At 46.3% G+C, this 26,751-nt stretch overlaps 4 protein-coding genes and 1 non-coding gene across 8 annotated transcripts; 2 read left to right on the forward strand and 3 right to left on the reverse strand.

Annotated features, from left to right (window-relative positions):
• Window positions 1-6,049: 6,049 nt before the first annotated feature.
• Window positions 6,050-8,855, forward strand: LOC117844555 (protein FEZ). Its single transcript, XM_034725259.2, has 3 exons — window positions 6,050-6,625; window positions 7,457-7,758; window positions 7,854-8,855. The coding sequence occupies exons 1-3, from the start codon at window positions 6,445-6,447 to the stop codon at window positions 8,568-8,570; spliced, it is 1,200 nt and encodes a 399-aa protein (XP_034581150.1). The 5' UTR covers window positions 6,050-6,444; the 3' UTR covers window positions 8,571-8,855.
• Window positions 7,157-14,174, reverse strand: LOC117844554 (pentatricopeptide repeat-containing protein At1g74600, chloroplastic). Of its 4 annotated transcripts, none has more exons than XM_034725258.2 (4): window positions 11,126-14,174; window positions 9,520-9,954; window positions 8,494-8,550; window positions 7,157-8,388 (listed from the first exon to the last, which is right to left on the reverse strand). In XM_034725258.2, exon 1 carries the CDS (start codon window positions 13,674-13,676, stop codon window positions 11,238-11,240), a length of 2,439 nt encoding a protein of 812 aa, XP_034581149.1. In that variant the 5' UTR covers window positions 13,677-14,174; the 3' UTR covers window positions 7,157-8,388; window positions 8,494-8,550; window positions 9,520-9,954; window positions 11,126-11,237. The 4 variants fall into 4 exon arrangements, with proteins under 4 accessions (XP_034581149.1, XP_072148321.1, XP_034581148.1 ...); XM_072292220.1 differs by having other exon boundaries at window positions 7,157-7,723; window positions 8,137-8,550; XM_034725257.2 differs by having other exon boundaries at window positions 7,157-8,550.
• On the forward strand, window positions 14,029-14,109 carry TRNAL-CAG (transfer RNA leucine (anticodon CAG)). The gene has a single exon. It is a non-coding gene; the product is annotated as a tRNA-Leu (tRNA).
• Window positions 14,175-14,329: 155 nt separating the features above from the next.
• LOC117844556 (large ribosomal subunit protein eL34) lies at window positions 14,330-16,245 on the reverse strand. The gene is made up of 4 exons (XM_034725260.1): window positions 16,084-16,245; window positions 15,875-15,954; window positions 14,756-14,865; window positions 14,330-14,672 (listed from the first exon to the last, which is right to left on the reverse strand). The coding sequence occupies exons 1-4, from the start codon at window positions 16,160-16,162 to the stop codon at window positions 14,582-14,584; spliced, it is 360 nt and encodes a 119-aa protein (XP_034581151.1). The 5' UTR covers window positions 16,163-16,245; the 3' UTR covers window positions 14,330-14,581.
• Window positions 16,246-19,764: 3,519 nt separating this feature from the next.
• Window positions 19,765-24,803, reverse strand: LOC117843744 (uncharacterized). Its single transcript, XM_034724434.2, has 5 exons — window positions 24,278-24,803; window positions 21,485-24,174; window positions 20,618-21,028; window positions 20,275-20,510; window positions 19,765-20,179 (listed from the first exon to the last, which is right to left on the reverse strand). Exons 1-5 carry the CDS (start codon window positions 24,454-24,456, stop codon window positions 19,928-19,930), a joined length of 3,768 nt encoding a protein of 1,255 aa, XP_034580325.1. The 5' UTR covers window positions 24,457-24,803; the 3' UTR covers window positions 19,765-19,927.
• Window positions 24,804-26,751: the final 1,948 nt, after the last annotated feature.

The raw sequence follows: 26,751 nt of genomic DNA on the forward strand, positions 1-26,751 counted from the left end.
AATATACAATCATAAACACAATTTTATCCTATCAGGATTCGTCTTGCTTTCATTTTCAAGTGCTATCAAATAACTAGGAGAAATCGAGGGATATTCTCAGGCTGCTCTATCTATCCACAGCTTATGCCGGAAGCCAGCAGCTTCTCAGCAAATCCCTCCATCCCAAATTGTAAGTCATTCCAAGAATCTTGGAGAGTCAAAGCATCTCAAGTTTGACCAAAATTATAGAAAAAACTATAAAGATTTATGACATCAAATAGGTATACTATGAAAATATAATTGATGAAGAATCTAATGATACTTAGATGACATCATAAATGTTATTATATTATCATATAAATTTGGTCAAACTTGAGATACTTTGACTCTCCAAGATTCTTAGAATGACTTACAATATAGGATGGATAAGTAGGTTCGTCAACTGTGTCTCTCCTTTCACCTCCAAAGTGTACCTACATATAGAAAAAAGATACACCAATCCAGTTAAGGGGCAATTTAGTTACAAAATAGCAAAGGAATTGTTAATGTATGTGGTATGTGGTTACCAATTAAGGTAAGGTGGTGTGAGTGCTGACTTTCGAAACCAAGAAAGCATATCAGGCACTTATTCGTTTAACCTCAATAAGCTAAGAGGTTAAGGGGCACGGGCGGCTCTCCATCCCGCGCCGCCACTGGCCACGCCCCACTCTCTACCCCGTCTCACCCTCTACCCCGCCTCGCTGCCGCCCGAGTGGGCTGCTGGAAGCCCAGCGGCCGCAAGGACGGCAGCGGTGAGGACCTCCGCCTCCTCCTCCTCTTCTCTCACATTGCAGATCTGGTGCAAGGACGACGCGGGGTCGGGCTCCCTGGCAGGCGGCCGACCGTGGCGGCGGCAGCGCCGGTCAGATCCTCGACGGGCGATTGCCGGCGAGGTGGTGGCGGCGTGGGTCTCCCCGGCAGGTGGCCAGCAGCAGTGCGGGTCGGGTCTTCCCGCGGCCGCCCGTGGCATGGCCCGAACGACGTCCCCAGCGGCCACGCGTGGGCGACACGACCTGCAATGGCGGCAGTCCGCGGCAGCTGTGCATATGCCGGCGGCCAGACCTTCCTCCCCACGGGCCGGATGGCATCCCGGCGATGGCGCATGGGTGAGACGGTATGCGGCACGGTAGCCCGCTGCGCGTACACCGGTGATCGGACCTCTCCCCATGGCCCGGATCTGCGTGCTCTGCTGGCCCTGTGGGCTCGCCGGCAGCCATGTCGCCTCCTTATCGGCCGGATGCCTCCCCAGCCAGGAGACGCCTATGGCCGCCTCCGGGCCTCCGGCACGTCCTTGATACCTCTTTCACGCTGTGAGGCGGGAGCTTGACAGAATTCTTGTTGTGGTAATGATATGGTCGTGCAGGAGCTATAGGTGAAAGCTTTACCCGGCTGTTGTGTCAGTGTCAGCAACGACGACATCGTTGGGTGTCGTTTTCCTCATTTGAGGTGTTTGTTGTGATGTTTTGTGCAAGGTCGGCGGTCTTCTAGGTGAAAACCTTACTCCGGCTCACCGGATGGGTGGCGACGGCGTTTTCGATGTCGTGTCCTTCTTGAAGGCGTTGTCTTGGAAGATCTTTTTACCTGACATTCATTATCTAAGGTGGAGTTTGTTGTGCGAGTAATAGAAGACAAGTATTCCAATTCTAACATTAAGTTTCTAAGCAAACAAAAGATGTGATGGATTGGTGCTGCATAAAGACAACGCAAGTTTGAAGCATCGACAAAGAAGAAGAATGAAGCTGAGTCTTCTAATTTTTTCTTTGCCTTAGAAATTTCTTTCTTGTGTTTTGAGCTCTTTGAGCTCTTCATTGTTAAGGATTAGAGTCTAATAACTCTCTGTAAGCTTTGGCTATATATATCCACCATGTGGATATAGAAGGTCAAATTTTTATCCTTAATCTAAAAAGCTGAGGTTAAGCATTCCTCTTCGTTGGAGGAACGAACTGATTAGAGTCAACCATGCACAGCACCTAACTTTGATCTCCGGCCAGATATAAAATACTACAGAAAAAATGAAAAAAAATCCTGTTAATCAAATACATGGTGGCGTGGGTGTTTCTCCTTTCACTTCCGATGTTACTACATACAGAAAAAAGATTCACAATATTATTTGTCCGATGGGCAGCCCAATCCAGCACGATTTATAGAGACCAGCCCGAGATAGCCCGTTAACCTCACCTTCCCCTGAATCTCAAACGGTTAATCACCTTCCCCTGAATCCACGAATCCACGAGTTCTTAATGTTATAATATTTGTTCGCTTTGTATACCGAATTGTTCGACAGTAAAAATAATTTGCTCGTAATGTTATAATATTTGTTCAGGATGCTATAATATTTAGTCGCCATATAAACTCAATTATTCATCTGTAATAATAACTAGTTTGCATGTGATTCTAGTTTTTTAGATTGATTTATTCTAAATTATCTGTTTGATTTTGTAGATTAAGTTGTTCAGTGATGTGGATTTATTTATTCATGATGATTCAGTTTCTTTTTTCTCATACACAATCAAATGTTCGTGATGTTCAATATTTTTGTTCATATCGTACCATTTTTTGTTCATCATGTTTAATTTTTTGTTCGCAGGAAATAGTAATTTGTTCGTGGTGTCCAAGTACTTGTTCATATTAGTTAGAACTAATTAATCCGTATGTTAAAAAATATTTTTTTAAAATGTTATCCAAACGGGGTCTTATTTTGAAGATCTCATCGTAATAAGCATAATGATGTAACTAAAATTTAATTTGGATGTTCGGTTTGGAAGTTATAATTTTTTAGTTTTTAGATTTATATGTACGTGGGTCACATCATCATTTTTTTCTTTTTTTTTGCATGCTCTTTCCACTATTTCTTGCATGCACGGTGCAATTTATTTCCACTAATTGTTGCATACATCAGGGAGGCCATTCACCACGTGATTAATTAAGTGGGCACATGCTCCTTTAGATGCTAATTATTGGGCTGAAAGTGGACCGCTAATCCATGCGCACGCACGTGGTGGACGGAACGTATAGAAAGCGATAAGTGCAGGATTATTACCTTCGATGATATATAATCACGGCTGGGGGTCCAACAATCACGACGACGGCGGAAACAACAACCGCAGGGCATGTCACGCGGTCAAGCAGCGGGAGCAACTTGGTGGATCGCAAGAAATGGGGTCGAGAGTGCATGGTGAGGGGCCGGCGGCCAAACAATCTTGCACGCATGCAATGCACCTGTCCCTTTTAGAAGCGAAACTGCACTGGTCGGTCTGGAGGATCCGCCTGTTGCCTAGCCCTTGAAGTTTGAGGCGTCGCCTGTCGGCGGCGGCCGCAGGCGCAGCCATCAGCAGCTGCCCCTGCCCGGCGAGCAGGGCCAGCATGAAAACGGCGGGAGTCTTCCGCGCGGCACTGCGGCTAGAGGCGGCAGCCATGCTCCTCCTGGTGTTTCTTGGGGAGCTAGAGATTGATGGAGCGGGAAGAGGATTGTTGGAAGCTGAAGCTCCACTACGTACTGGGCTAGGCTGTTTGGCTTTGCAAGAAGAGCTGCGTGTAGGGTCCTACTTATAGGAATCTCTGAATTGGAAAACTCAATTATATTGTAATCTTCTATGTACACTAGGCTAGCTGTATATGACTGAACGATCATAGTGATCCTTGCATATATAGTTGGATTGCTTCAAGTTGATTATTCCTAGCTAGTTCTTTTTAATTGTGCGCACGCGCAGGGGTAGCAGGCATGAACAAGACAAAGACCAATCATGCAACGGCCGCGGACTCGGTTTAAAACGAACCTTGTTTCGTATTAGTACAAGTTTAGACGGATCATATAGCTATACCTTTATCCGGGTGCTCCGATACAGATATATACTTGCACGAATGCTCGCGTATCAGATATTGATACTCCTTCAATATTTATCGTTTACCGAGATCTTCGGAGAATCAGATTAAACTTTATCTGCGCTGCAAGGGAATCGTGATCGTATAACTTGTATAAGTTGCAGAGAAAAAACACACGACTAGATCTAACATTATGCTGATTGACAGCCCAGTAGGGAATTGTAAAAATTTTCAGCCCCTTTTGGGCCGCAAGAGCCTCCTGGTGCCTCGTGATGGCCCAACCACGGCCTAGCAAACATCTTTCTTGTTCCCTCACACACACATAAAAGGCAAACTTGGTTCCAACATTTACTATTTTTCTCCTTGGATCTTCGATGTGAATGGAAGAGCTGCGAATATTGCATCAGGAATTCAGGATACGTTGAATCTTCTTGATACATGATTGATCTGCACTTTGGCTTGGTGTCCTATCTAGTAACTTCGTTCAAGGATCAGATGAAGTTAACGGCTCCAATTATATTATCGGGAGGTTAGGTGTTGCTTTCCGACCAGTCCATTTCCATCGCTGTAACAGTCATGACAAACGCAAGCAGAGCGGCTGTGAATGGTGTAATGTAAAGTTGGTAAGTGTAAATGGACAAAGAAATGATAGGGAAGTATGAAGCCTTCCTTGTAGGGCGGACTAGGTGGTAATCGTTCAGATGAAACCTTGGGGTTCTTGAGATCACTCTACTCAGGATCTTTCTTTTGTAGGTTTCGCTGACTGCATGCAAAATTAAAGAAGTTGTACATAAGTTGCAGTTGCTGGTGAATGTAATACAAGGATCTATCTTAGTTATTATTAAGCTTTCCGGTGTAAACAAGATGGAAGCGGCACATTTCATTAGAGGTATATATGATTCAGAAAAGGTTAAAACCAATATGATGTCAAGATACTATAGAACAGCTGATGAAAGAGAAGATGGAAGGTTTCTACAATGTTTCATGTAGGACTAAGTCATGAAATTTAGTATTAAATAAGATTTGAGAGTGTACTCTTACGAATTAGAACGAGCAATGAACTAGCCTAGCCTATCATTAGCATTAAACCAAAATGTATGAACAAACTGAGCTTGATTCTACGCCAACTAGAGGTAAAACTAAAATGACAGAATTACAGGCTTACAATATAGTAGTAGTTCTCAAATGCACTTTTGCTCGCCATTGAGCCCTAAAAAACTAGTTCAAAATAAGATACCGTGAGATTTGAAGTAGTACACGACGACAGCAGATAAAATATGGACGACAACTACATTGCTAGGCCATTGATACGGTGAGGTAGTAAGTAATAACCTAATGCGATTTTTTAGCAGTGAGATAATATTGCTGGTTGAAGACAAAAGAATTCCAGACAGAAATTCATAAGGACAAGTGCATATGCTGTCACATCGACATTGCTCCAGTTGATTAGACAAGTAAAAAAATCTATCCACATAAATGCATCTTCTACAGTGTGAACCAAATTAGACAAGTATGAAAGGGTCTTGATGTAGGTGCATAGTAAAACAATAATATGCAAGATATTTTTTAATCCACAGAATGGAGAAATATCTCTTAATGCTAATGTTTGCATAAAAAGTGAATCTAAGAAGAATTTAAAGATTGTTGGCGGCTGTGATATTAGTTAGAAATACAAATTCTGATTTCTCTCATCCAAATTAATCGAACTAATCCGAATTTCAAAGCAAGAAAAGTGGAATGGAAGTAAACTAAGGTGGTGACCAAGAACTACCCACTGGGTACCCAGTTACATCCCTAATATCGGTGCATCATCTGATGTATTAAAAAGTGTTGAGCTTCTATTGCATAAAAATCGTTCAGTTTGTATATATGATTTCTCAACACAATTACTGCTGTAGGAGAATATTTTATTATGCCTGTTAATATCATCCTGCATGCCTAGATCATATAATCCTGTGTGCAGTGTGAATCGAAAGGGACCGATGGTCCCTGTATGCTGCTAAGATTGTTTTCATTGATATACTAATCCCTGGTTAAAAATGTTAAATAGGTTCGGAGAGACAAGGAATATAGGAGTTCTTTATTGAAAGGACCGGAGGTGGTCTAGTCGTGTTTCGGCAGCTATGATTTCTTTTGTAAAGCATACGTTACCCTTCCCTTCCTAACGTTTATGACCCGGAACACAGGCGTGTAGTAAGAGGCATTTGGGAACGTTCATAATTGAAATGCAGTTCATCACCAAGATCAGTTATAAAAGCACTTGTTTCTCACCTCGTCTCCTCCAGTTAAGCTACTGGCCTTCTCTTCCTCCTTCCCAACTTCTAAAACCTAGGTCCATCAAGCAGTTCACCGTCTCTTGTCTGAGTGGATAGCGTTAATGCACTGTGTTCATTGCCAGTGACAAGACCTGTGTCATCTTTGATCAAGCACAAACAAAGCTCGTACTGCACATGACAGTAGCCAGTAGGGAGTCCATAGTAACTTTAGAGAGAGCGAGCTTTGGGCGTTTGTCTTCACCTGAGCAATTTAAGTCCCAAAACCGTTCACTATTTCCACAGTAGTTTAAGAGTGGGTAACGAGGATCAGTCTTCACCAGCCCAAGTTATGGATGAGAGAGCTGATATGGACAAGTCAGACGAGGTCCTCCTTCCTGGTTTTCGGTTCCATCCTACAGATGAAGAGCTCGTTGGCTTTTATCTCAAGAGAAAGATTCAACAAAAACCTCTGTCCATAGAGCTCATCAGGCAGTTGGACATCTATAAATATGATCCATGGGATCTCCCAAGTAAGCCACTACTTTCTCTGTACCTCTTCTTAGTAAATCGACCAATTTCGATCTTGTGAAGAAACTGCTTCTCTAAATGATAAATGACTGCAAAAAAAGAATCTATATTTCTGGTTCAATAGAACTGGTGGAATGTAGTTTCTCTATCTACTAGCATGCATATATTATGTCCCACATAAAGGATAGATTAGGAGCTCGAGATTAATCCTCACCACCAGCTTATATCAACAAAAGTATGCACAGAAGTCGGTAGCCCAAGCCACAGCACTCCAACTTCATGATCCGCTATGCAACATGACGTACAAGTACTGCCCACACTTCAAAAAACTACAGCATGAAGATACAGCTTTCAGTTTACACAATTATCCCTAATGCAAGTAACATAAGAACATCAGCAAAACAATAATGTCAGCTTCATCCCCTTTAGGATAGATCTTGAGTTCTGAAACAAATCTAGACAAATTTATAGTAGCCAATCTTTGGTGCAAAAACACAAAATCTACTTGGGTGAAGACTTCTACACCATCACCAGGAAAAGGAAATCAAATATTGTGAGCATGCAAGTGAAAGGGTTCTGAATACAATGGCAACCATAAAAAAATAGCAAAAGTGGGAAACATAGTAGTATAGTATGCACTCAGTTTCATCCATATTTACAATAGTATGTTCAAGCACCAAGCTGTTCATCTTCAAATCAATAGATACCTTGTAGATTAGTACTAGTACCTTCCCACCAGAATACTATGTTTGCCCTCTTGACAGCTTACATCCTGCCTACTTTTTCACCTAACTTTCTGCAATCTTATATTCTTGTGTATTGCTCTTGCATAGAACTTGCAAGCACCGGGGAAAAAGAATGGTACTTTTACTGCCCAAGGGACCGAAAGTATCGGAACAGTGCTAGACCAAATAGAGTCACAGTAGCTGGATTCTGGAAAGCAACAGGAACAGATAGGCCAATATACTCTTCTGAAGGAACAAAATGCATAGGCCTGAAGAAGTCTCTTGTCTTTTACAAAGGGAGAGCAGCAAAAGGGATCAAGACAGATTGGATGATGCATGAGTACAGGATGCCTTCTCTCAGTGATCCCTCAATTCCTAAAACACCAAAAGACAAAAGTATTCCAGCCAATGTAAGTATTTTACTCTGAACATTCAGGTATAGCCCAGAAGTTCAGAAAATGCCTATATGTGTTGCATTGTTCTTATAGTTTCCTTTATCAAACAGGATGCATGGTCTATTTGCAGGATATTTAAAAAGCCTAGCTCTGTGGCACAAAGAGTGTCGTCTCACTCCTGGGGTCCTCAATCAATTGCAACGACAACACCAGAGCTGCTATCTGCTTTGCAGTCCATACAAGCTTCCCATTTTGCTTTGGAAAGCTCATCATGCTCAGCAAATCAATTCAATAGCCAACAATGTTTCCAGGGGCGGCAGCAGCAGAAGCTCAACAGTTCACAAGATGGCTCTTCATGTAAAGTTATTAACTTTAACCGCAGTCTATCTTTACCTCAGCTGTCAGAGAAAGACACCCGTAGCAGTCCGATCATCTTGCCATTTGAAACACAATCACTGCAGAAATCATCAGCTGTCACATCAGTGCTTCTAAGCATGGCCCCTGAAATAGTCAGTAGCATGAATGAAGCTTTGCCAAACACAGAGATGGAACAGCTTGAACCATCCTATGGATACACAGATGATTGGGGTATAGATGCAAATGGAGCTATTGGAGATAAAGATGATGACCCATATACAAGAAAACCTGTTCATGTACACAGTTCAGGCACTGAGTGTGGAATTCCACGAAAAATAAAATTCCCATTTGATTTAGGGGTGGATTCACCAGATGATTGGACCAGCAGCATACCATGTGATTCTCTCCCTTGCCCCCCACCACCCACAGAAATGTCAAATAGCAGTTCCACTGAAAAATATTATGCATAGTTAGATACATAAGACTAAGAGCTATCTTCATCGATTAGCAAAAGACCATACATTGTACATTTTTACTTTGGGTTTGTAACTGCATGCATTACGAATATACATTTATACCCGTGTTAACAGAAAAGCTATCAGAGAGAGCTCAGTTTTATATGTCTAGTTCTTCAGTTCAATGGATACCCTATAATTCAATGAGAATTAGGTGCGAGACCTTTATGCAAGTATGCAAATTCAATGGTAAGGTGTTTCTATGTATGTAAATCCCATCCTGACTGCTTCCATGCTGAGCTTAGCAATACATCCAGGACCCTTATTTGATCAAAAACTTTGCGAGAATCGTCCATGTTGCCACTTTTGGAGTACAGCTTTACAGGTGAACTGCTTAAAGATAGGTCCGACCGTCCGAGAATCACTAATTTAGTTGCATAGCCATGTAAAACCTTAACACATAATGGTCTTGCTATGTTAGCATAGAGGCTAAGAATAGATGAGCTTACAAATCTATCTATCTTCGGCTGTTGAATGACCACATGATTTGGCTTTCAGGTTTCCCTTCGCCTAATTTTGCCGGTCCTGGCAATTTTATATTCTATATTTCCTTTGCAGGATACAAAGTATAAGTGCTATTGTGGTTGACATCATAGGTTCCGAATGGTAAAGATTTCTTTACTACAACTGAATTAAAGAGCTCCTGACTGAACATTGTCACCATCCCCTTCTTCAACTTCATTAATGTATGTCACACGCAGACCGGGGTAACTGTAGTATCAAATTGAAATTGCCTCGAAGCAATTCAATTTTTTGGGAGATTTCATTCAAATTAAATTTTAACTACTGTAGTAACATCAACTGAAGTAGTTTTGTAGAATTGAACAAATAAGATATTAGATATGTTATCTTGTAATTGACAAAATGTTCCAATTCTTATTTGTTTCTCAGAAAAATGACTTACTTCACCGTCAAATTCAAGATATCTGTTTGCACGTCAATCACCATATTGTTTCTTGTTCCGTATATCTGCTAAGTAGCAACATATATAAATTTCCTGTCTGCTACTGCATCGAGTTGAGAGGACAAAGATCTTTGGCTTTTCTTCTCCTCTGCTGGATCTGCAACTGTTTCATATCCTTCCAATATTTTTGCAAGAAATACTCATGAGTTTGTCAATCAATTGCAACAAGCAAATAACAGAACTAAAGATGTTATCTGCCTTGCAGTCCATATAAGCTTCACATTTTGTATTGGAAAGCTCCTCTAGCTCAGCAAATCGGTTCGTTCAACAGCCAACAGCCCAACAATGTTTGGTTGTTTGCAGGCACAGCAGCAGCAGAAGCCCAACACTTCACAAGATGGAACCTCATGTAAAGTCAATCTAGCTGTACCTCATCTGTCAAAGAAAGACATCCATAGCAGTCAGCCATCAGAAGCCACATCAGTGCTTCTGACCATGGTCCCTGGAATACTATGGCTGAAGCTTTGCTAAACACAGAGTTAAGACAGTTTGGACCATACAACCGGTACATGGTTGATCAGAGTACACACAATGGAGGTATTGGACATAGAGATGATCCATATGCAATAAAACCTAGTAACAGATACAGTTCATCTAATGAGTATGGAATTCCACCAAAAAATTAACTTTCATTTGATTTATGGTAGATTTGATAGATGATTGAACAAGTAATATACCAGTTAGCATCTCTGTTAGCAAAAGACATCCATTACACATTTTCAGTTACCTTTATACCTTACGAACTATACCCGTGTTGGCAGTAAAGATATCAAAGAGGACAGCTTGGTAAAAATAGATTCGGTTCTGTGTGCCCTTTACGTAAAATACGCAAATTCCATCATAGGTGAACAGTAACAAATTAGTACAGAAAGAGTTCTGCAAAAGCTATTCTTTCATCAGTGGAATTTTTTTCAACCAACAATTCTTCTCCATGCAAAGCCCATTTAACAGTGGAAAAGGCTTGACAGTTTTATTTAATATCACTAACATTCATGGTTATACTTACATACAACCAGGATCAGCTGGTGCACTTTCCAGTTTCCATATGATAATAGGTAAAGGTTTCAAGTTTAACAGTATATTGTTGAGTGTTTGATATGAGGGTATGGTGAATGGTTTTATTTTTTAAGCATAACTCCCAACATAACCTAGTTGTTTAGGGTTACAGAAATACTAAATGTTTGACATGAACAAATCATTCCCTGTTACCACAATACCTGTAGAAAGTTGGGAAGTATCCCTAAAAAAATCATGGAATGATCGCATAATGAAGTGATGAACTAAGCCATTCTACGATGACTTGGTCCCTTAAACCAAACAGCTATGTAATACATTCACTAATTAAAAAGAAGACCATAAACATTTCTAATAAATCTTTCAGAGATAGGAAGTTTTGAGTAAATATTCTGCAAATAGTTTTGAATACATCCAATGATGACTTGGTTCCTTAAACCAAACACCTATGTAATGCATTCACTAATAGGAAAGCAGATCGTAAAAATTCTTTAAAAACAAATCGCTGAGACAGGAAGCTTTGAATACATACTCTGCAAAATGTTTTGGTCAATTTCTATGGCCGATTTGTGCCATCACACATGTTTCTAAGTTCTGTGTGGCATTCACTTTTTTTCTATATATCTCTTGAAGCATTTTTATTCTTACAACATACTCCATCCAGGTTCTTTCTTCCCATCCTTGACTGATTTCCTTATTTCCATTACTCCGTCCCAGTCTCCAGAATTTGCTCGAATGTTTGAAAGAGTAGCAAAACACCCTGAATCATAATTTTCTTCACGGATCTTATTTTCTACAAAACGTCCAAGTACAGCATCATCATGAACCCTGCAAGCAGCAAGCAGTGTGCTCCACACCATAAAGTCAGGTTTTACAGGCATACTCTCAATAAAACTTTTCGCCTCTGCAAGCCTCCCAGATCGACCAAGTAAATCAACCATACAGCAGTAGTGGTGCAACACTGGCTCAACCCCATACACAGTTCTCATTGAATTAAAATGTTTGAAGCCTTCTTCAACCAAACCATTACGGACACAAGCAGACAAAACACTCACAAGTACAACAGGGTCTGGTTTAACTCCATGTCTAATCATCAAATCAAACATCACCAAAGCATCCTGACTGCTTCCATGCTGAGCGTATCCATCAATTATAGATGTCCAAGTAACTAAATCAGGGGCACTTATTTCATCAAAAACTTTACGAGAATCATCCAGGTTGCCGCTTTTGGAGTATAGCTTCACAAGAGAACTGCCCACGGACAGGTCAGATAGTATGCCTACTTTAGCTGCATACCCGTGTAATAGTTTACCATAGAATGGTCTTGCCATGTCAGCACAGACGCTAATAATTGATGAGCATACAAATCTATCTATTCGAAAACCAGTTGTAAACATAAGCTGAAACAATGAGATTGCCTCCTCACTATAACCATTTGTAGCGTATCCAGATATCATTGAAGATAACATGTCCTGGTCTTTGCATTGAGTTGCATAAAAAATTCTTTGAGCTGATTTTAAATCTCGACATTTGGAGTACATGGAAACAAGGAAATGGTTAATGGATGTGGTTCCTCCATAGACACGAAAGACATGTCCATGAACTTCCTTCCCTTTGAGCAAATACTCTGGTTTGTTACAGGCTGATAGAATGGGACGTAACGACACATCATCTGGTGTAAAACCATCAACAATCATATCCCTGAACACCTGGAATGCCTCACCTGAATGACCATGTGTTGCAAAACCAGCAACCATTGATGTCCATGACACTTCATCCCGTTCCTGCATCTCTTCAAAGACCTTGTAGCTATCCTTCAAATCATTACATCTGGAGTACATGGTGGAGAGTGCACTTCCCACAAGAACAGCCTGAACAAACCCATCTTTTATGACCAATGAATGCAGCTGTTTGCCAAGCTCAGTTGAATCAACGAAACTGAAAAGAGAAGCATAGCATTTGTCATTTGGTCTCAGGCCCTGAGATAGCATCCTCCTTAACAACAGAATTGATCTTTGTAGGCTATGGCTGCTAACCCCGGATATGAAAGCTGACCAGATGCTTCTGTTGCTAACTGTGCCAACTTCTTGAAACACCTTCTCACACAGCTCAATAGCCCCAACATATGCATATGTGGAAATCAAAGCTTCCTTGACAACATGATCCAAGTACAGCTCAGTCTTCATAATCATGCCATGCACCTGGTTAGCCTCCTGTATCATGGACATCTGAGCACAGGCGAGCAATATGCTCGTAGCAGTGTATTTGTTAATCGCCACGCCGCTCCGCACCATTTCCCTGAGCAGTAGCATGGCACTTGTTGGATCCTCCTCCTGCACAAAACCAGCGATTGCAGTTGTCCATGAAACCACATTCCGGATTGGCATCCTCCAGAACTCATTCATGGCAGCACCCATCTCGCTGCATTTCACGTACATGTTAACAATCGATGTCCCAACGAAGACATCGTACCCGGGATCACACCTGACCACCATGCCATGCACCGCCCTCCCAACCCCCAACACTGCACCCGCCGCGCACGCACTGAGCACCCCAGAGTACGTGAACGAGTTGGGCCCGCAAGAGGACCCCCTCACCATGTCACAGAACATCTCGATGCCGAGCGCGTGCTCACCGTTGCGCGCCGTCCCGGAGATGGCCGCGTTCCAGCAGACAACGCTGCCGCGGTCCCCGTCCTCGAACGCCCGCAGCGCGTCCTCCAGGCGGCCGTGCTTCGCGAGCAGGTCGACCGCGGCGCTGCATACGTAGGCGTCCCGCGAGAGCCCGTCCTTCCAGGCGGCGCAGTAGAGCTGCTCGGCGAAGGCGAGCGGCGCGGCGGAGGTGGCGCAGGCGGCGATGGAGCTCCCGTAGGAGTACCGGCACGGGCCGCGGCCTCCCGCCCCCGCCGCACGCGTTCGGATGAAATCCGCGAGCGCGGCCGGGAGGTGCGCGAGGCGGTCCGCGGCGCCGCGGCGCGGCATTCCGTCGAGCGGGTGGTGGGCGCGCGCGGCGGGGGAGGCTGAGGACGCGTAGATGGCGCGGGCTGGGGCCGAGGCGGGGAGGCGGGGCCGCGGTGGGGGCATTGCGTTGCGGTGTGGCAGTGGAGCGGGGAGCCCTGGTGGCCTGGTGGGAGAGAGGCTACCTACACTTGAGCGCGTGCCATCGCCATGGCGCAGATCGCCCGAGCTTTGGGACTTGAGAACTCGGATGTCTTGCTTCCAACTTCCTACAGATGTTATTTTTCTATTGGAATGGAGAGATGATTTTTGTTGCCCTGTTGGAATAGAAATATTACTGACTCCTGTAGAAATGTTTGCTTTTGTAGATCAAATTGGTACTAGTATTGTGTGGAAACCTACGAGTTGTATAGTACGGAGAATTTTGATTTAATTTGAATTCGTTTATAAATTATAATTTTTGACAATTAGCACTAAAGTCAAGATGGCCGAGTTGGTCTAAGGCGCCAGTTTCAGGTACTGGTCCGAAAGGGCATGGGTTCGAATCCCATTCTTGACAGACTTTTTTTTTCATTTCCAAACAACGATATCAAGTTTCGGACGTGCAAATATCATCTTACCGCCACCACGCACGCAACAAAGTGCATAATTAGCCAGCAAATTTACTTAAGCACGAATGAGCAACGAGGGCCACAAACTCATTCACTGACACAAACTATCAGTCAGAAAAGAAGAGATCGAAGGCTGCATCACCAAGCAACTGTCAGAAAATCAAACACTAACTCAAACCAACTCATTACTCATGTGAATTCGATCGCGGTTTGGCAAAGTGAACAAAAGCAACAGAGGGATCATTGTTGTCTCATAACCTTTGACATCACAATGGTAGATAGGATTTCGAGAATCCTACAAACAGTTGTCACCACGAAATACTAGAACATTTAGCTAGATGAGACTAAGCCATCGATCATCACCATTGACAAAAATACCTTCCCTTGTTTACAGAACAGGAGCTCACTTCCATTTCAGAGTTACTTTGTGGCAGTCTTGTCTTTGGTCTTCTGTATTTTCAACACCTTCTTCACAATCTTCTGCTCTTCAACCAGGAAAGCACGGATGATCCTGCAATACAAACCCGCATGAGATTTCATACAATAAATTTTTGTGGACATTGTATAGGAACATAATTGAGCCTATATGCTGACCTTTCTCTAACTGCAGTTCCTGAGAGCACTCCACCATAGGGACGGTTCACAGTTCTGCGGTTCCTGGACAACCTGGACCTCTTGTACTCAGCAGGCCTGAGGTGGGGAATCTGGAAATGGAAGTCATCACGGCGTTAGCAAACACAATAACATATCCAAGGCACACAGTCAAATAGAACATGGAAGCATTCTCTAGAATGCTAATCCAGAGATGCATCAAAAATTCAAAACATACTACTGTTTACTGAAACACATTCATCAGGCACCATTTTCCTAAGTTTAGAGGAAGAAGCACTAATGTGATGCACTAATGGAATTATGTTTACAAAGAACATATAGTGGTTTCTTCTGCCATTGTAACATGAAGCGTATGCATTCTGTAGTGTGTAGCACAGAAAAGCTTTGAATTTCAATGCATCATCTCAAGCAATACAGTTGATTAAATAGATTTTAGGCCTAGTATGACAATACCAATCTTTGGCACTTACAGTGCATAATCCAATGCTTAAATGAACTCAAGAAGACCACAGCATTGTATCCACAAACGTTTCAACAGTAAAAGACTAATCTTCTTAAGCATATTACAACCAACAAGATATATACAGAAGGCACATGTGAGCATGCAGACATGGATTACTGGTGTAGCAGTATTTTGTACAAGAACTGCCACTGTACAAAAAAAACCATGATTGCGCTAAGAAAGTAAACACTGTGCTTGTTCCAATGTGAAATTGCTGTTATGCTCTGACAATACACTGCAGTGACGATACTAGGAACTGCAAGGTACATGAGGATATTCTAGAAGCCATTCTATGGACTCCGTTCTTACAAGCTGAACTCATTGCCTACCAATTACAAGTTAGACCACAAATTCTCGCCATTTCCACACTAAAGACAAGTGCCAAACATTCTAAAGTAACATAATGATCGAGATTAACATCTAACTAGACTACATTTTGCGAAAAGATTAACCACCAACCCCCAACACCCCATTTCCCCACCAGCATGCCTACTTCCAACGCGAATAGCACTACCAAAGCGAAAGGCTAACCAAACGGTAAGAACTACATCACAAGCTGTGCTACAGACTAGGATATGCTCAGCAAAGCAGCCACTCACCCCCTGGATCTTCTTCCCAGTCACGGGGCACTTGGGCCCGCTGGCTCTCTTCTTGGTGTACTGGTACACGAGCTTGCCACCTGCAAGCACAAGCCACAAAGCAATCCAGCACATCAAAACCACGCCCAAAGCAGATCGAAGGAACCACCAAAAATGGAACGAAAACAGAAGAAAAGGATGGGAAGACCGGAAGAGGAGGGGATCCAGACCTGGGGTCTTGACGACCCGCGTCTGGTTGGACTTGGTGGCATAGCTGTGCCGCTTCCGGTAGGTCAGACGCTGCACCATCTCGCCGCCGCCGCGCGCGCCGCCGGTGGATAAACCCTGGAGGGAGGCTGGAGGAGAGTGTGAGGGAAAGAGGAGCGAGCGCGTGGCGGCGGTAAGGGGTATATAAATGGCTGCGTCGCGAGGGCTTGACCTAAATCGGACGGCTAGGATCGGCGTGATGCAATAACGGGCCGGACCGAAGTAAATGGGCCTTAACTTGAACAAGTGGGCTGTATGGCCGCCTTTGATAGCTCTGGCCCATGGAGGCTCATTGCACATTCCTTCTTGTATACGACGCTTCGACCGGCCGCCTTCCCCGGATTCCCGAGCGATTTCGCGGGTGACGATGGCGGCGGCGGCGCTTCTTCGATCTGCGGCGCGCAGGAGCAGGACGTCGATGGTTCCTCGGGCTGCGGCCGGGGCGCTTTCTCCGACTCCAAGGCAACTCTTCCCGGGCGGACTCCGCCGTCGTCCAGACCTCCTGCCGCCCGTGGTGGCACTGACACCAGCGCGCCTCTTCTCCTCCGCTACTCCTGGATCACCGAACGAGAAACCTCTGCCTGGAGACAAGAACAAGGAGGTGTCTGCGTCTTCTCGTGATAAAGAGCTACCAATGTGGCAGCTTGAAAGGAAGATCGTGGAGAAACAGGGAGAGCTGCTCCGTCTGCTGCTGCAGATGGACGTTGCAGAGGGGTCTAGTTTGTCGGACAGGAACATGTTTGTCGAGGAGAAGGAACAGCTGGTTCGTCTTCTTCGAGAGTTCCAGGCGAGGACACGACGCAACGAAGCACAGGCTGATCCAGTGGCGAGCTTCGTGTGCTTCATTGTACTCGTTGTGATTCTCAGGTGCGTCATCCTATGTAATCGACGCCTAGGCAAGTTGATAGTACTGTTATTTATATCTAAGGTTTTAAATCTGCCGGGTCCGCTATAGCCATTTAAGATAGGATACCGCTTATTGTTCTCACGTATAATTTAGGGGGTGTTTAGGATACTTAGATGCTAAATTTTAGCAGTGTCACATCGGATATTCGGATGCTAATTAGAAGGACTAAACATGAGCTAATTATAAAACTAATTGCAGAACCCCTGTGCTAATTTGCGAGATGAATCTATTAAGCCTAATTAATCCATCATTAGCAAATAGTTACTGTAGCACCACATTGTCAAATCATGGACTAATTAAGCTTAATAGATTCGTCTCGCGAATTAGACTCCATCTGTGCAATTAGTTTGTAATTAGTCTATGTTTAATACTCCTAATTAGCATCCAAACATCTGATGTGACAGGTGCTAAACGTTAGCATAGGGTATCCAAACACCCTCTTAACTGCTATAGCTCCTATAGTCTCATTTAGCCCCGCTATTAGCTGTTTTAGAGCCTTTCCGCTATACCTTTTAGCCTGCTATTTAAAACATTGTTTATATCATATTAAAAAAAGAACTACCGGTACAATGATCTGTTCTATTTAAATTATATTTAAAACTACGTGTTCAAAATGGTGCGGAGAGTTCAGCCTAAATTACACCCACCCCTCTCATGTGTACACGTCTGTTTTTCCCATCTTGGATCTTCCCAAATCTTAACTCAACCAACTGGCAACCTGGAACCGACAACCAACTGGCAAGAACAAGACACAGAACCGGGGTCTTCTCCTGAAGTTCATCGCTAAACTACACCTGGAACCGACAACCAACTGGCAGGGATGGTTCCACCGCCTCTATGCCTCCAGAGCTGCGCGAGACCTTGGCCAGGAGCATCATTTGGACACCCCTCCGGAGCTGCGCGAGACCTCGGCCAGGAGCATCATTTGGACACCCCTCTCTGGTCCTCCTTAATTCCTGCAATTGCTTCCGAAGTTCTGGAGATGTACTAAGGTGCACCTTGGCAATGGCGTGGCCACCTCGCTCTGGTTTGATCACTGGGTTGGACCACGGCCCCTCGCCGACTTGTTTCCGGCACTCTTCTCCCATGCCACGCGCAACATATGTCGGTTGCCGCGGCCAGCCCCAATGGGAATTGGACTCTCCACCTTCACCATCGCCTGTCGTCTGCCACTGCTGCGGAGCTCGCTGTGGTGCAGCAAGCCCTGTCAACGACTCATCTGCTGGAGGTGAACGACCGCCGTGGTATTGGCCTTGACCTTGTGCCATTTTCTTCGTCTGCTTTCTATAATTGGATCATGACTCAGCGCCCCGTCGATCCCTTCGCTGATAACATTCCATTACCGGCACATTGTGGACTCCCCGCTGTGTGCTTACTGTGGCGAAAAGGAAGATAAGACCACATCCTCCTTCGCTGTCCGTGCGTAAGGCAAGTATGGAAGCTCATTGGATGGGACACCGCCCCTCACCTGGCCTCCATCCATGATCTCTGGACAGTTGCTCGAAGACTACTCCAGGAAGACTTCCTCGACCGTTATCACTGCCATTGCCTGGCAAATCTGGAAACGGTGCAACATTCTGGTCTTTCAACATGAACCGACTACGCCACAATCTTGTGTCCGGGCCATTGCACAAGACCTTGCTCTCGGGTCACACCGGGCGCGCCGTGCAATTGATAAAGCTGACCTTCTGTTATGGAGTACCTCGCTTTGTAATGTAAATTAAGGGTCATGTACTTCTATACCCCTTACCTCCCCCCCTTTCTCAAATCCCTTATGTAAAACCTTGCATATCAATACAAATGTTCAGGCCGGCTTCTTGCCGGCCGTAGTTCCTAAAAAAATGTTAACTCAATCCGCTCCTGAACTCCTTCGCGCTAAAGCTGATGGCAAGTACATCTACCAACACTGTAGGGCTCTAACTCGATTTAAAGGCATTTTGTTCAGCACAGCTGTTGCATCTTTGTTGTATCTGCCGTCTGGGGCTCTAGCTCCCACTTCCTGCCGATAATGGAGGGCGGCCAGGCCCCCGGGTGCCCGCACATAAACACTTATCCAACCCCTCAATCAGCCGTGAGGCGATCCTGGATGATCTTCGATCTCCTCATCTCCGATCACCCAGCTCCATGATTGCCGCGCCCCGTCCCGCCCGCACTGAATGCTGCCAATCTGTATCCGGCTGCGTGCCGCTGCTTGCCTGATTGTGCTGGGGCGCGTTCGTTAAGGTTGCCACCCCAATGGTCCAGCTTGTACTGGTGTCTACTGTTTGAGCCGACTCAGCTGCATCTCACTTCCATCAGCTTTCAGTTATGAGATGTGTTTGTTTCTGGGCACAGTGCGTGCAGTGTTTGCAGTTAGCACTTGGGTTTTTGTTAGGATCAGGTAGGGTAGGGTGGTGGTCAGTAATTACACGCCTCATGTGGCGAGCAAAAAGGAGCGAGAACTGTTCCTCCAGAGGTCAGGAATGACAGTGCAGTTAAATCCTGGTACAGCCTTGCCAGAGTGCAATTGGGATGGACCGGTGCTGCAACCGCCTGCAGGTTGTTGGAGTGCAGTCCTTGTAGGTTATTTCGTTTGTACTGCCACGGCATGATCAGATGATATGGTGACAGAGAGAAGAGCAGTTCAATCAAACTGAACATTGCGATGGTTGATCTAATAATTATTATATATAGTAGTTTCTAGGTAATGTAAGTACCTAGTACCATGGCAGGCATGGACTCTGTGGACTCTGGCATGTCATGTTTAACAAGTTACAACTATAATTACGAGCCTGTGGAAAGGAATGTATTGCCAAAAGGTTAAAACAAAATCCTAAACCCCGTGGATTGTTATATGGCGAAGACATTTTTTTTATATCGGGAATAAGGAGCAAAAAAGGAAAACATATATATGTACTCTCTCAACAGGGGAACAACAAAAATGAAGCCTCCCTGTGGATCTTCCTATCTACCAGTATGATCTTGTCCAGCTTCGCCTTGCACCACTGCAGCTGCTCGCTGGTGATCCTCGGCATCCTCAGCACCCGCGCCACCAGTTTCATATCAACCTGCGAGAAGAAGAGGTTCTGGTTCGATCTGTCCTCCTTGGGCTTCTTGAACTTCTTCACGATGCAGTTGCCGGTCCGGAGGAGATCCTTGAGCCTCTTCTCTTTCTGCACACATTTCAGGCTCCAGGGTCATGACACTGGTACTTCTACTCGTACTGTAGCAAATCATAGCTTTTGCCGGCACTATGTTAGGCACTTACCTTCTGTAACGCGGCATGGATGTGCGCCATAAGATCATGATCTGAAGGGTCCTGAAGCTCCACGTGGGTGCTCGACAAGCCCTTGATCACTGATGTCGGTGTCGTCTCGACTTTGTCGGCCTTGATGAACTCCCACAGGATGTGCATCGCCTCCTCCATGATTTCCTCCAGCTCCTCACTGGTGATGACATAGTTCCCCTTGCGCTGATCCTCCATCCTGTCCTTCAAGCTGTCCTCTGCAAACCAACATACAGGCATCAGGGTCAAAATTTCTCATTGAAAATTCAGCAGAACATGGACTGTTGACTAAACTTTCAGCTCTGAAGTCTGAAATGGTGCTCACCTTTTATTACGGGTACTTGCAGGAGATTGCGGAGGACGCAACGGTTGTTGATGTAGTTTGGCAGCCTGGGGCCCTTGAACGATTCATCCTCGACGAACCTCTGCACCACAACCTGAAACTGCTGGAACTCTCCGGCTACCTGGTTGTACTGATGGCTGTGGTAAGGGTCAGACTCCGGCAGGTCACGGGCCTGCTCGTACTGCCACCGGAGGAACTCCCATGACAGGCACATCTGTCCGACGTACACCGTCTCCAAATCATACCGAAGCTCCTTGAGAAACCGCTCCGACGGGTCCTCGGGGGATCTCCGACGCGATGGCCGGAAATTGTGTGACAGGATGGACGCCACGGTCGGTGACAAGGACTTTAGAGAGTTGGCGGACTGCTGAGGTCCTCTGAGCTGTAGGAAATCTGCAGCCAAATTGAATACCGCCCCATATTAGTGCCTATAGAGACTTCCATTTGTTAGAGCATGTTTAGTTGAGGAAAATAAGCTGCTACATAAAGCAAGATAAAGCTGCTACATAAAGCAAGATAAAGCCGTGTCAGTCCTTAACAAGTCTTAAAGGATAGATGCCCTACGAGGCTTCCTTTTCTTGGCAAGTTTAGTTGAAAAAAAAAATGATTCCTAGGTAAATCAAGAAAATGCTGCATCAGTCCTGATCTAGCTTTGAAGATGTTGATGAATTCCAGTGCTTCTTTAACTATCCTGATGAAATGCATTTTTAAAAAAAAATGCAATTCTTGATTTCTTATCTCTGAACAAATGGGCAAAGCATAAATAGCTTTGAAATTGCACCCAACTAAAAATTACTGGAATCAGGCTACACAAAGATAAATAATTTATATCTGAGAAATTAATCATACCTATTGCATACATCTTTTGGTAGCACAATATGTCAAACTTCCTCATCCTCTCCCTGTAACTCTTGTAGAACTTGTTCAGCTCGTCCATCGGGTCTTCGCGGAGGAACTTAGCATCGATCCTCCATGGCTTGAGGTCCTCCATTGGGGCCTTTGGTGTCTCTGACTCCTCCAGGATCGTGGGCAGCCCGATTGACCGCACCTTCTTCAGCTCAAGCTTCAGCTGCTCTATCAGGTCCTGGTGCTCCCACAGTGACTCCAGTTCATCCTCCTCTTCTTCTGTCAAATCCTTCCACTTGACTTCCGGATCCTCTCCTTCCTCTTCATATATCTTCGCCTTCCCAGTAACTGAAATATAGGCTTGTCGAGCGGCATCGTCCATATAATCATTTGCACTGGCTTGTTCCTCATCTTCTCCGGTCTCTGAAATGTTCTTGGCTTCATGAACTACTCCATTTCGATGGTCAGTTAAACTGAATTGTTCCTCTGGAGTCTCTGGGATGCTCTTCTCATCAGAAATTACTGCAAATGACTGATCATTTATAGTACTGAAAGTCACTTTCTTCTCATTAGAAATAAACTCGTTTGTACGGTCATTTCTGCCCACAAATTCTTCCTCTGACGCATCCAGGCCTCCCTCATTGGCGTAAGCCACTGTGGATCTTTGATCATTTCTACTGATAATCTCTTTCCAAACATCAGAAATAAGTTCATGCGACTGATCATTCGTACCTACAAATTCTGTCTCCGAAGGCTCTGGCCTTCTGTTGTCGTCAAAAACTATTTCATATGACTGACCACTTTCACTGGAAGTTTCTCTCCTGTCGTCAGAACTGTGCTCAAGTGAATGATCAACCAAACCGATAAATTCCTTCTCTGATGGCTCAGGGCTTCTCTTGGCTGGGCCAGCAACTTGGTCTGATGATACAGCAGCTAATTCTTTCGCAGAGACTGCCTCTGGACCTTTCTGAGTATCAGAAATAGCTTCACCTGAGTAATCATTGAGAGTGATGGTTTCCTTCTCTGAATGATCCATACTGTTGTCTGCAGGAGCCAGATCATACACTGGTGCTGATTCTACCTTCTTGCCCTTTGGTGAGTGCTCGTCGTCGCTCATGTCGACGCTCCCCTCCTCTTCCACCACGCTTCTATGTTCGACGTCCTCGTCATACTGTTCTTCAGCTTCCCTTGTTACCTTCTCCTCGTCCTCTTTGTACTCGACGTCCGGCGAAGGACTGCGAGACCACATGTCTTCAGGGAACTTAGGAGAGCCATCGGGAATAGTGTCAGGGGAGCCCTGGCAGACCGAACCCGGCGACACTGTCGTTGCCGAGTCCTGGTAAGACTGCTCCAGCTTGGCCGCTGCCTCCAGGGCTTCCATGGCCTTAAGCACCTTCGCCTTGTAACTTTTGAGGTTGCCGGAGTTGCGCGCAGACGCCGGGAAGTCCTTCTCCGAGAGGAACCAGTCGCTGTCGGAGTCGACGACGAGGTCCTTCACCGAGTAACCGTCGCTGCCGCTGGACTCGGAGTCGGAGTCGCCGAAGCCGGAGAACTCCGACGCGAAGCTCATCCTCGCGCCGACGGCGCTGCCCTTGGACGCGACGGACGGGGAGCTCGCCGGCTTCCGGCTCCGCGGCGGCGACCTCTTCCTGGACGACGCCACGCTCTCGCACGCGTCGGGCTCGTCCGCCGTCTTCCGGCTCCACGACGGCGTCCTCTTCCCGGACGACGCCACGCTCTCGCACGCGTCGGGCTCGTCCGCCGTCTTCCGGCTCCACGACGGCGTCCTCTTCCCGGACGACGCCACGCTCTCGCACACGTCGGGCTCGTCCGCCGGCTTCCGGCTCCGCGACGGCGTCCTCATCCCGGACGACGCCACGCTCTCGCGCGCGTCGGGCTCGTCCGCCGGCCGGAAGTCCCTCTCCGTGAGGAAGCCGCCGGTGCGGGGGACGATGTTGGCCCCCCGTCGCTCCTCGTGCTGCTGTGGCAGCGGCGGCGACGGTGTCGGCGACGGCGGCATGAAAGCCTCCTGGACGCGCACCGTCATGGCCTCTGGCTCCCTGATGAACCCCCGGAAGTCGCGCTCCGTCAAGAACTGGTAGTTGTGCGTGGTTGAGACGACCTTTGATGGCGCGGCCTGCTCCACAACCTCTCTCCTCTGCTCTTCCACATGTTCTTCCAATAGCAGCTCCGTTTCCTCTGCTTCGTCTTCATGCTCGTGCTTGCCCGCCGATTCCAAAGGAATTGACGGCGCCTTCTCTTCCTGCAGCTCTTCTTCTTCCACTGCTTCTATTTGGGCTGGTATTTCCCTCGAAACCGCCGCCGCCTCCCGCGGAATTTCGGCTATCTGGTGCTGGAACTTGAAGCTGAGGCTTGGCGCCGGCGCCGGCGCAAACGGCTCGGGCTCGACAAGCTCGTGCGCTGTGCCGGCGTCGACGCCGTTGTACTGCTCGTGCTCCGCGCCGGCGTCGACGCGGTTGTACTGCTCGTGCTCCGCGCCGGCGTCGACGCGGCTGTACTCGTAGGCGGCCATACCCTCCATGAAATCCTCCTCGGTCGCCTGCACGAAGCTGAAACTGCGCATCATCTCCAGGACCCGGTCGTCGCCCCTGCCCGACGCCTCCCTCTCCTCGGCAGCGGCGAACCCATCGCGCCGCGCCTTCTTCTTCTCATCCCTCTCCTTCTCATCGCTCCTGCAAGGGAGACAAAAACCCATCGACACGTCAACTAACACGCCGCCAATCAACACGATCGATCAGAATTCAGAATTCATGAAAGCTCTGTGTTTTACGGTACCTGGAGGGCTTGGAGCCGGAGGCGATGTGGATCGCGGCGACGAGCACGACGGTGAGGAGCCAGAAGAAGAGAGGCGAGGTCGAGTACCCCACCACGGTGCGGACGAGCCCATACGACGAGCCGCCGGCCGTGGTGGCGCCCACGCCTGCACCGCCGCCGACTCCACCTCCGGCGTCCATGGCTGGAGGACCCGCGACCGTACGCACTCACGCCGCCTGGCGGCTAATCCACCTTCCTAGCCAGGCACACCATGGAAGCCAGGCGAGTACCGAGGAGGTACACGTAGCGGCGGGGCAACGGGACGAGGTACCGATCGATCCTACTACCTCGCGCCCCGCTTTCTACACCGCGGGCGAAGAAGGGGGAGAAGAAAACAACGCGCCACCAGCCGTATCGAGCGGGAGGGGTGCAGTGGAGACGAGAGGAGGAGGAGGAAAGATAGCAGGGCGGGGGGGCGAGAGCGACTGGTCCGGGATGGGGCAGCGCAGCGCAGCTAGCCCGCGACGGCGAGAGCAGGGCAGGGGCCGGGGGAGGCTTTGGCTTCGGCTTCAAAAGAGAGAGAGGACCTCGTCGCCTACAGGGGTCGCACCTACACTTTGACGTGACGCGCGCCCCGTGCACCGGGCCGAACCACTCCACCACAGACGAAGGCGTGCCGGCAGGTCGGAGAGGCACTGGCCGCTGGCCGGCCGGCGGGCGCGGGTCAGGGTCGCCGCGCGGCCGATACGATACGATACGATCAGGCGGAAGCGGAGTCGAGTTCCTCCCGTGTCCGGCGGGGCGCGTGTACGCGCAGGACCGGAGCGAAAGATTTGGGCGGGTGGGGCGTCCGCTTCGCGTGCGACCAGGTGTCGCGCTGGGGTTAGGTCAGTGCGTGGAGGCTGACTCGGCCAAATAACAACCTCTGACCTGTGACCGACCGATCGAGAGCAGCCGGTGCCGTCCTAGCCCCGAACGACCCGTTGCTCGCCTCTCCTTCCCTTTCAAGCCCACGCGGGATTTTCTTTCCTTGGATGATACTTTTGGTAGCTTTGCACGGCACAAGAAAGAAATGGACTCGGCTGACGGTGCGTCGTCTCTGCCATTGGTAGAAAACAAAAGGGGAATGGATTAGTAGTCGATCAACTTATTATACTATATTCCGTCGCCGTTGAACTCGTTGGTGTTCATGGGAGTCCACCTCAGGCTTAGAACTCCCTGTGATAACGGGGCATATTATTACTAACATAATGGCTGGCTGGATATTTTAGCACCGCATCATTGGTTGCCTTTTCTTGTCGCCTGATAGCGTTGGCGCATTCCAGTTTATTATGGTTTGCCTTTTTCTTATAGCTGAGAGATTCTTGTCGCACGCTAATGAATTGGCCCCCTGCCAATGCAAAATGCGTGTGGGATATGGGATTCGCTCCTTTTTATGGCGCATCCGTGCGGATTTGGAAAAGGATGCTACGGAGTTCACTCATGCCGGCTTTAGGTCGCTATAAAGTCAGCCATCCTAGTCAATGCGCAAAGCGCAGGTTTCCCCTAAACCTGGTGTTCGCACAGCTGGTGCTAAGGAATTTTGCCCGAAAAATTACACGATGCATGCATAGTATCTACTCAACTCTTTCGATAAAAGGATCCGATTCAGAGTGCTATATTATGCTATGATTCGGTATGAAACATCGAATCAGCTAGTTAATTGAAACGACACCTGGGTGTTTGAAGCCTATATATAGGCAACAGAAGATTTTTGTTTTTTGTGTGCGCTAAGATGTGTCCCATGATCCCGTGTTTAATGATTTTGTAGGTATTAGAGGTATATGGCATAATTATTTATTTCATTTTTTGAAATTACTATCTATTGGCGGTAGTGACAATAAATTACGTATTTTACACCCTCCAACACATTAATTTTTGTTTATACCTTACCCACACTATATGCAGTCACAGTAGTTTTACAATAAGTTTGGTTTGCAAGAAAATAGTGTGTTGAGGTCATCGACTAACCTGGTTATTTTCTACTATACTGCCAGCATATTGGAAAAGTCCTAATGTCCTACAGGCCCTCCCAAAACATGCTTCCTCTATTCACCTTTTTCTGTTTGCGTTTTAGCTTGTGATGAAAAGCATTTGCTTGTCGTTATAGGATAGCATGCATTCAAAGAGGAACACATCTGCACCCCTCGCTGGCTGTGTTTGATGTATTTTCTAAGGCATATTATTTTCTTTGTTCACTTGTCATCATGAGTGATCGAGGAAGTATGAAACGATAAGCAAAATAGAACTCAGGAAAAAAAATATGATTCTTTACGTATAAAGCTTTCCTTAAATATATATTGCTCTTACACTAATTGCTACATTCAAATTTGAAATTCTAAGTGCCTTGAAAAACGTTTGGAATGTCAAATAAAGTTTTACCCTTAGATATAAAAACGGATAAAAAGAGATAAAATCATGGTGATGTCACTAACAATCACGATGATGTCCTTGTG

The sequence above is a fragment of the Setaria viridis genome, chromosome 2, assembly GCF_005286985.2.
Source record: "Setaria viridis chromosome 2, Setaria_viridis_v4.0, whole genome shotgun sequence".
Classification (NCBI taxonomy): Eukaryota; Viridiplantae; Streptophyta; class Magnoliopsida; order Poales; family Poaceae; genus Setaria; species Setaria viridis.

Bases quoted from the DNA above. Each gene is read 5' to 3' on its own strand.
- LOC117844555 (XM_034725259.2), top strand. From the start codon at position 6,445: ATGGATGAGAGAGCTGATATGGACAAGTCAGACGAGGTCCTCCTTCCT. The intron at 6,626-7,456 runs GTAAGCCACTAC...GCTCTTGCATAG, and splicing joins TGATCCATGGGATCTCCCAA to AACTTGCAAGCACCGGGGAA. The intron at 7,759-7,853 runs GTAAGTATTTTA...TTTATCAAACAG, and splicing joins ACAAAAGTATTCCAGCCAAT to GATGCATGGTCTATTTGCAG.
- LOC117844554 (XM_034725258.2), bottom strand. From the start codon at position 13,676: ATGCCCCCACCGCGGCCCCGCCTCCCCGCCTCGGCCCCAGCCCGCGCC.
- LOC117844556 (XM_034725260.1), bottom strand. From the start codon at position 16,162: ATGGTGCAGCGTCTGACCTACCGGAAGCGGCACAGCTATGCCACCAAG. The intron at 14,866-15,874 runs GTGAGTGGCTGC...TTCCATTTCCAG, and splicing joins CTGGGAAGAAGATCCAGGGG to ATTCCCCACCTCAGGCCTGC. The intron at 14,673-14,755 runs GTCAGCATATAG...TTTGTATTGCAG, and splicing joins GGAACTGCAGTTAGAGAAAG to GATCATCCGTGCTTTCCTGG.
- LOC117843744 (XM_034724434.2), bottom strand. From the start codon at position 24,456: ATGGACGCCGGAGGTGGAGTCGGCGGCGGTGCAGGCGTGGGCGCCACC. The intron at 24,175-24,277 runs GTACCGTAAAAC...TCTCCCTTGCAG, and splicing joins TCCGGCTCCAAGCCCTCCAG to GAGCGATGAGAAGGAGAGGG. The intron at 21,029-21,484 runs GTATGATTAATT...ATTTGGCTGCAG, and splicing joins CCAAAAGATGTATGCAATAG to ATTTCCTACAGCTCAGAGGA.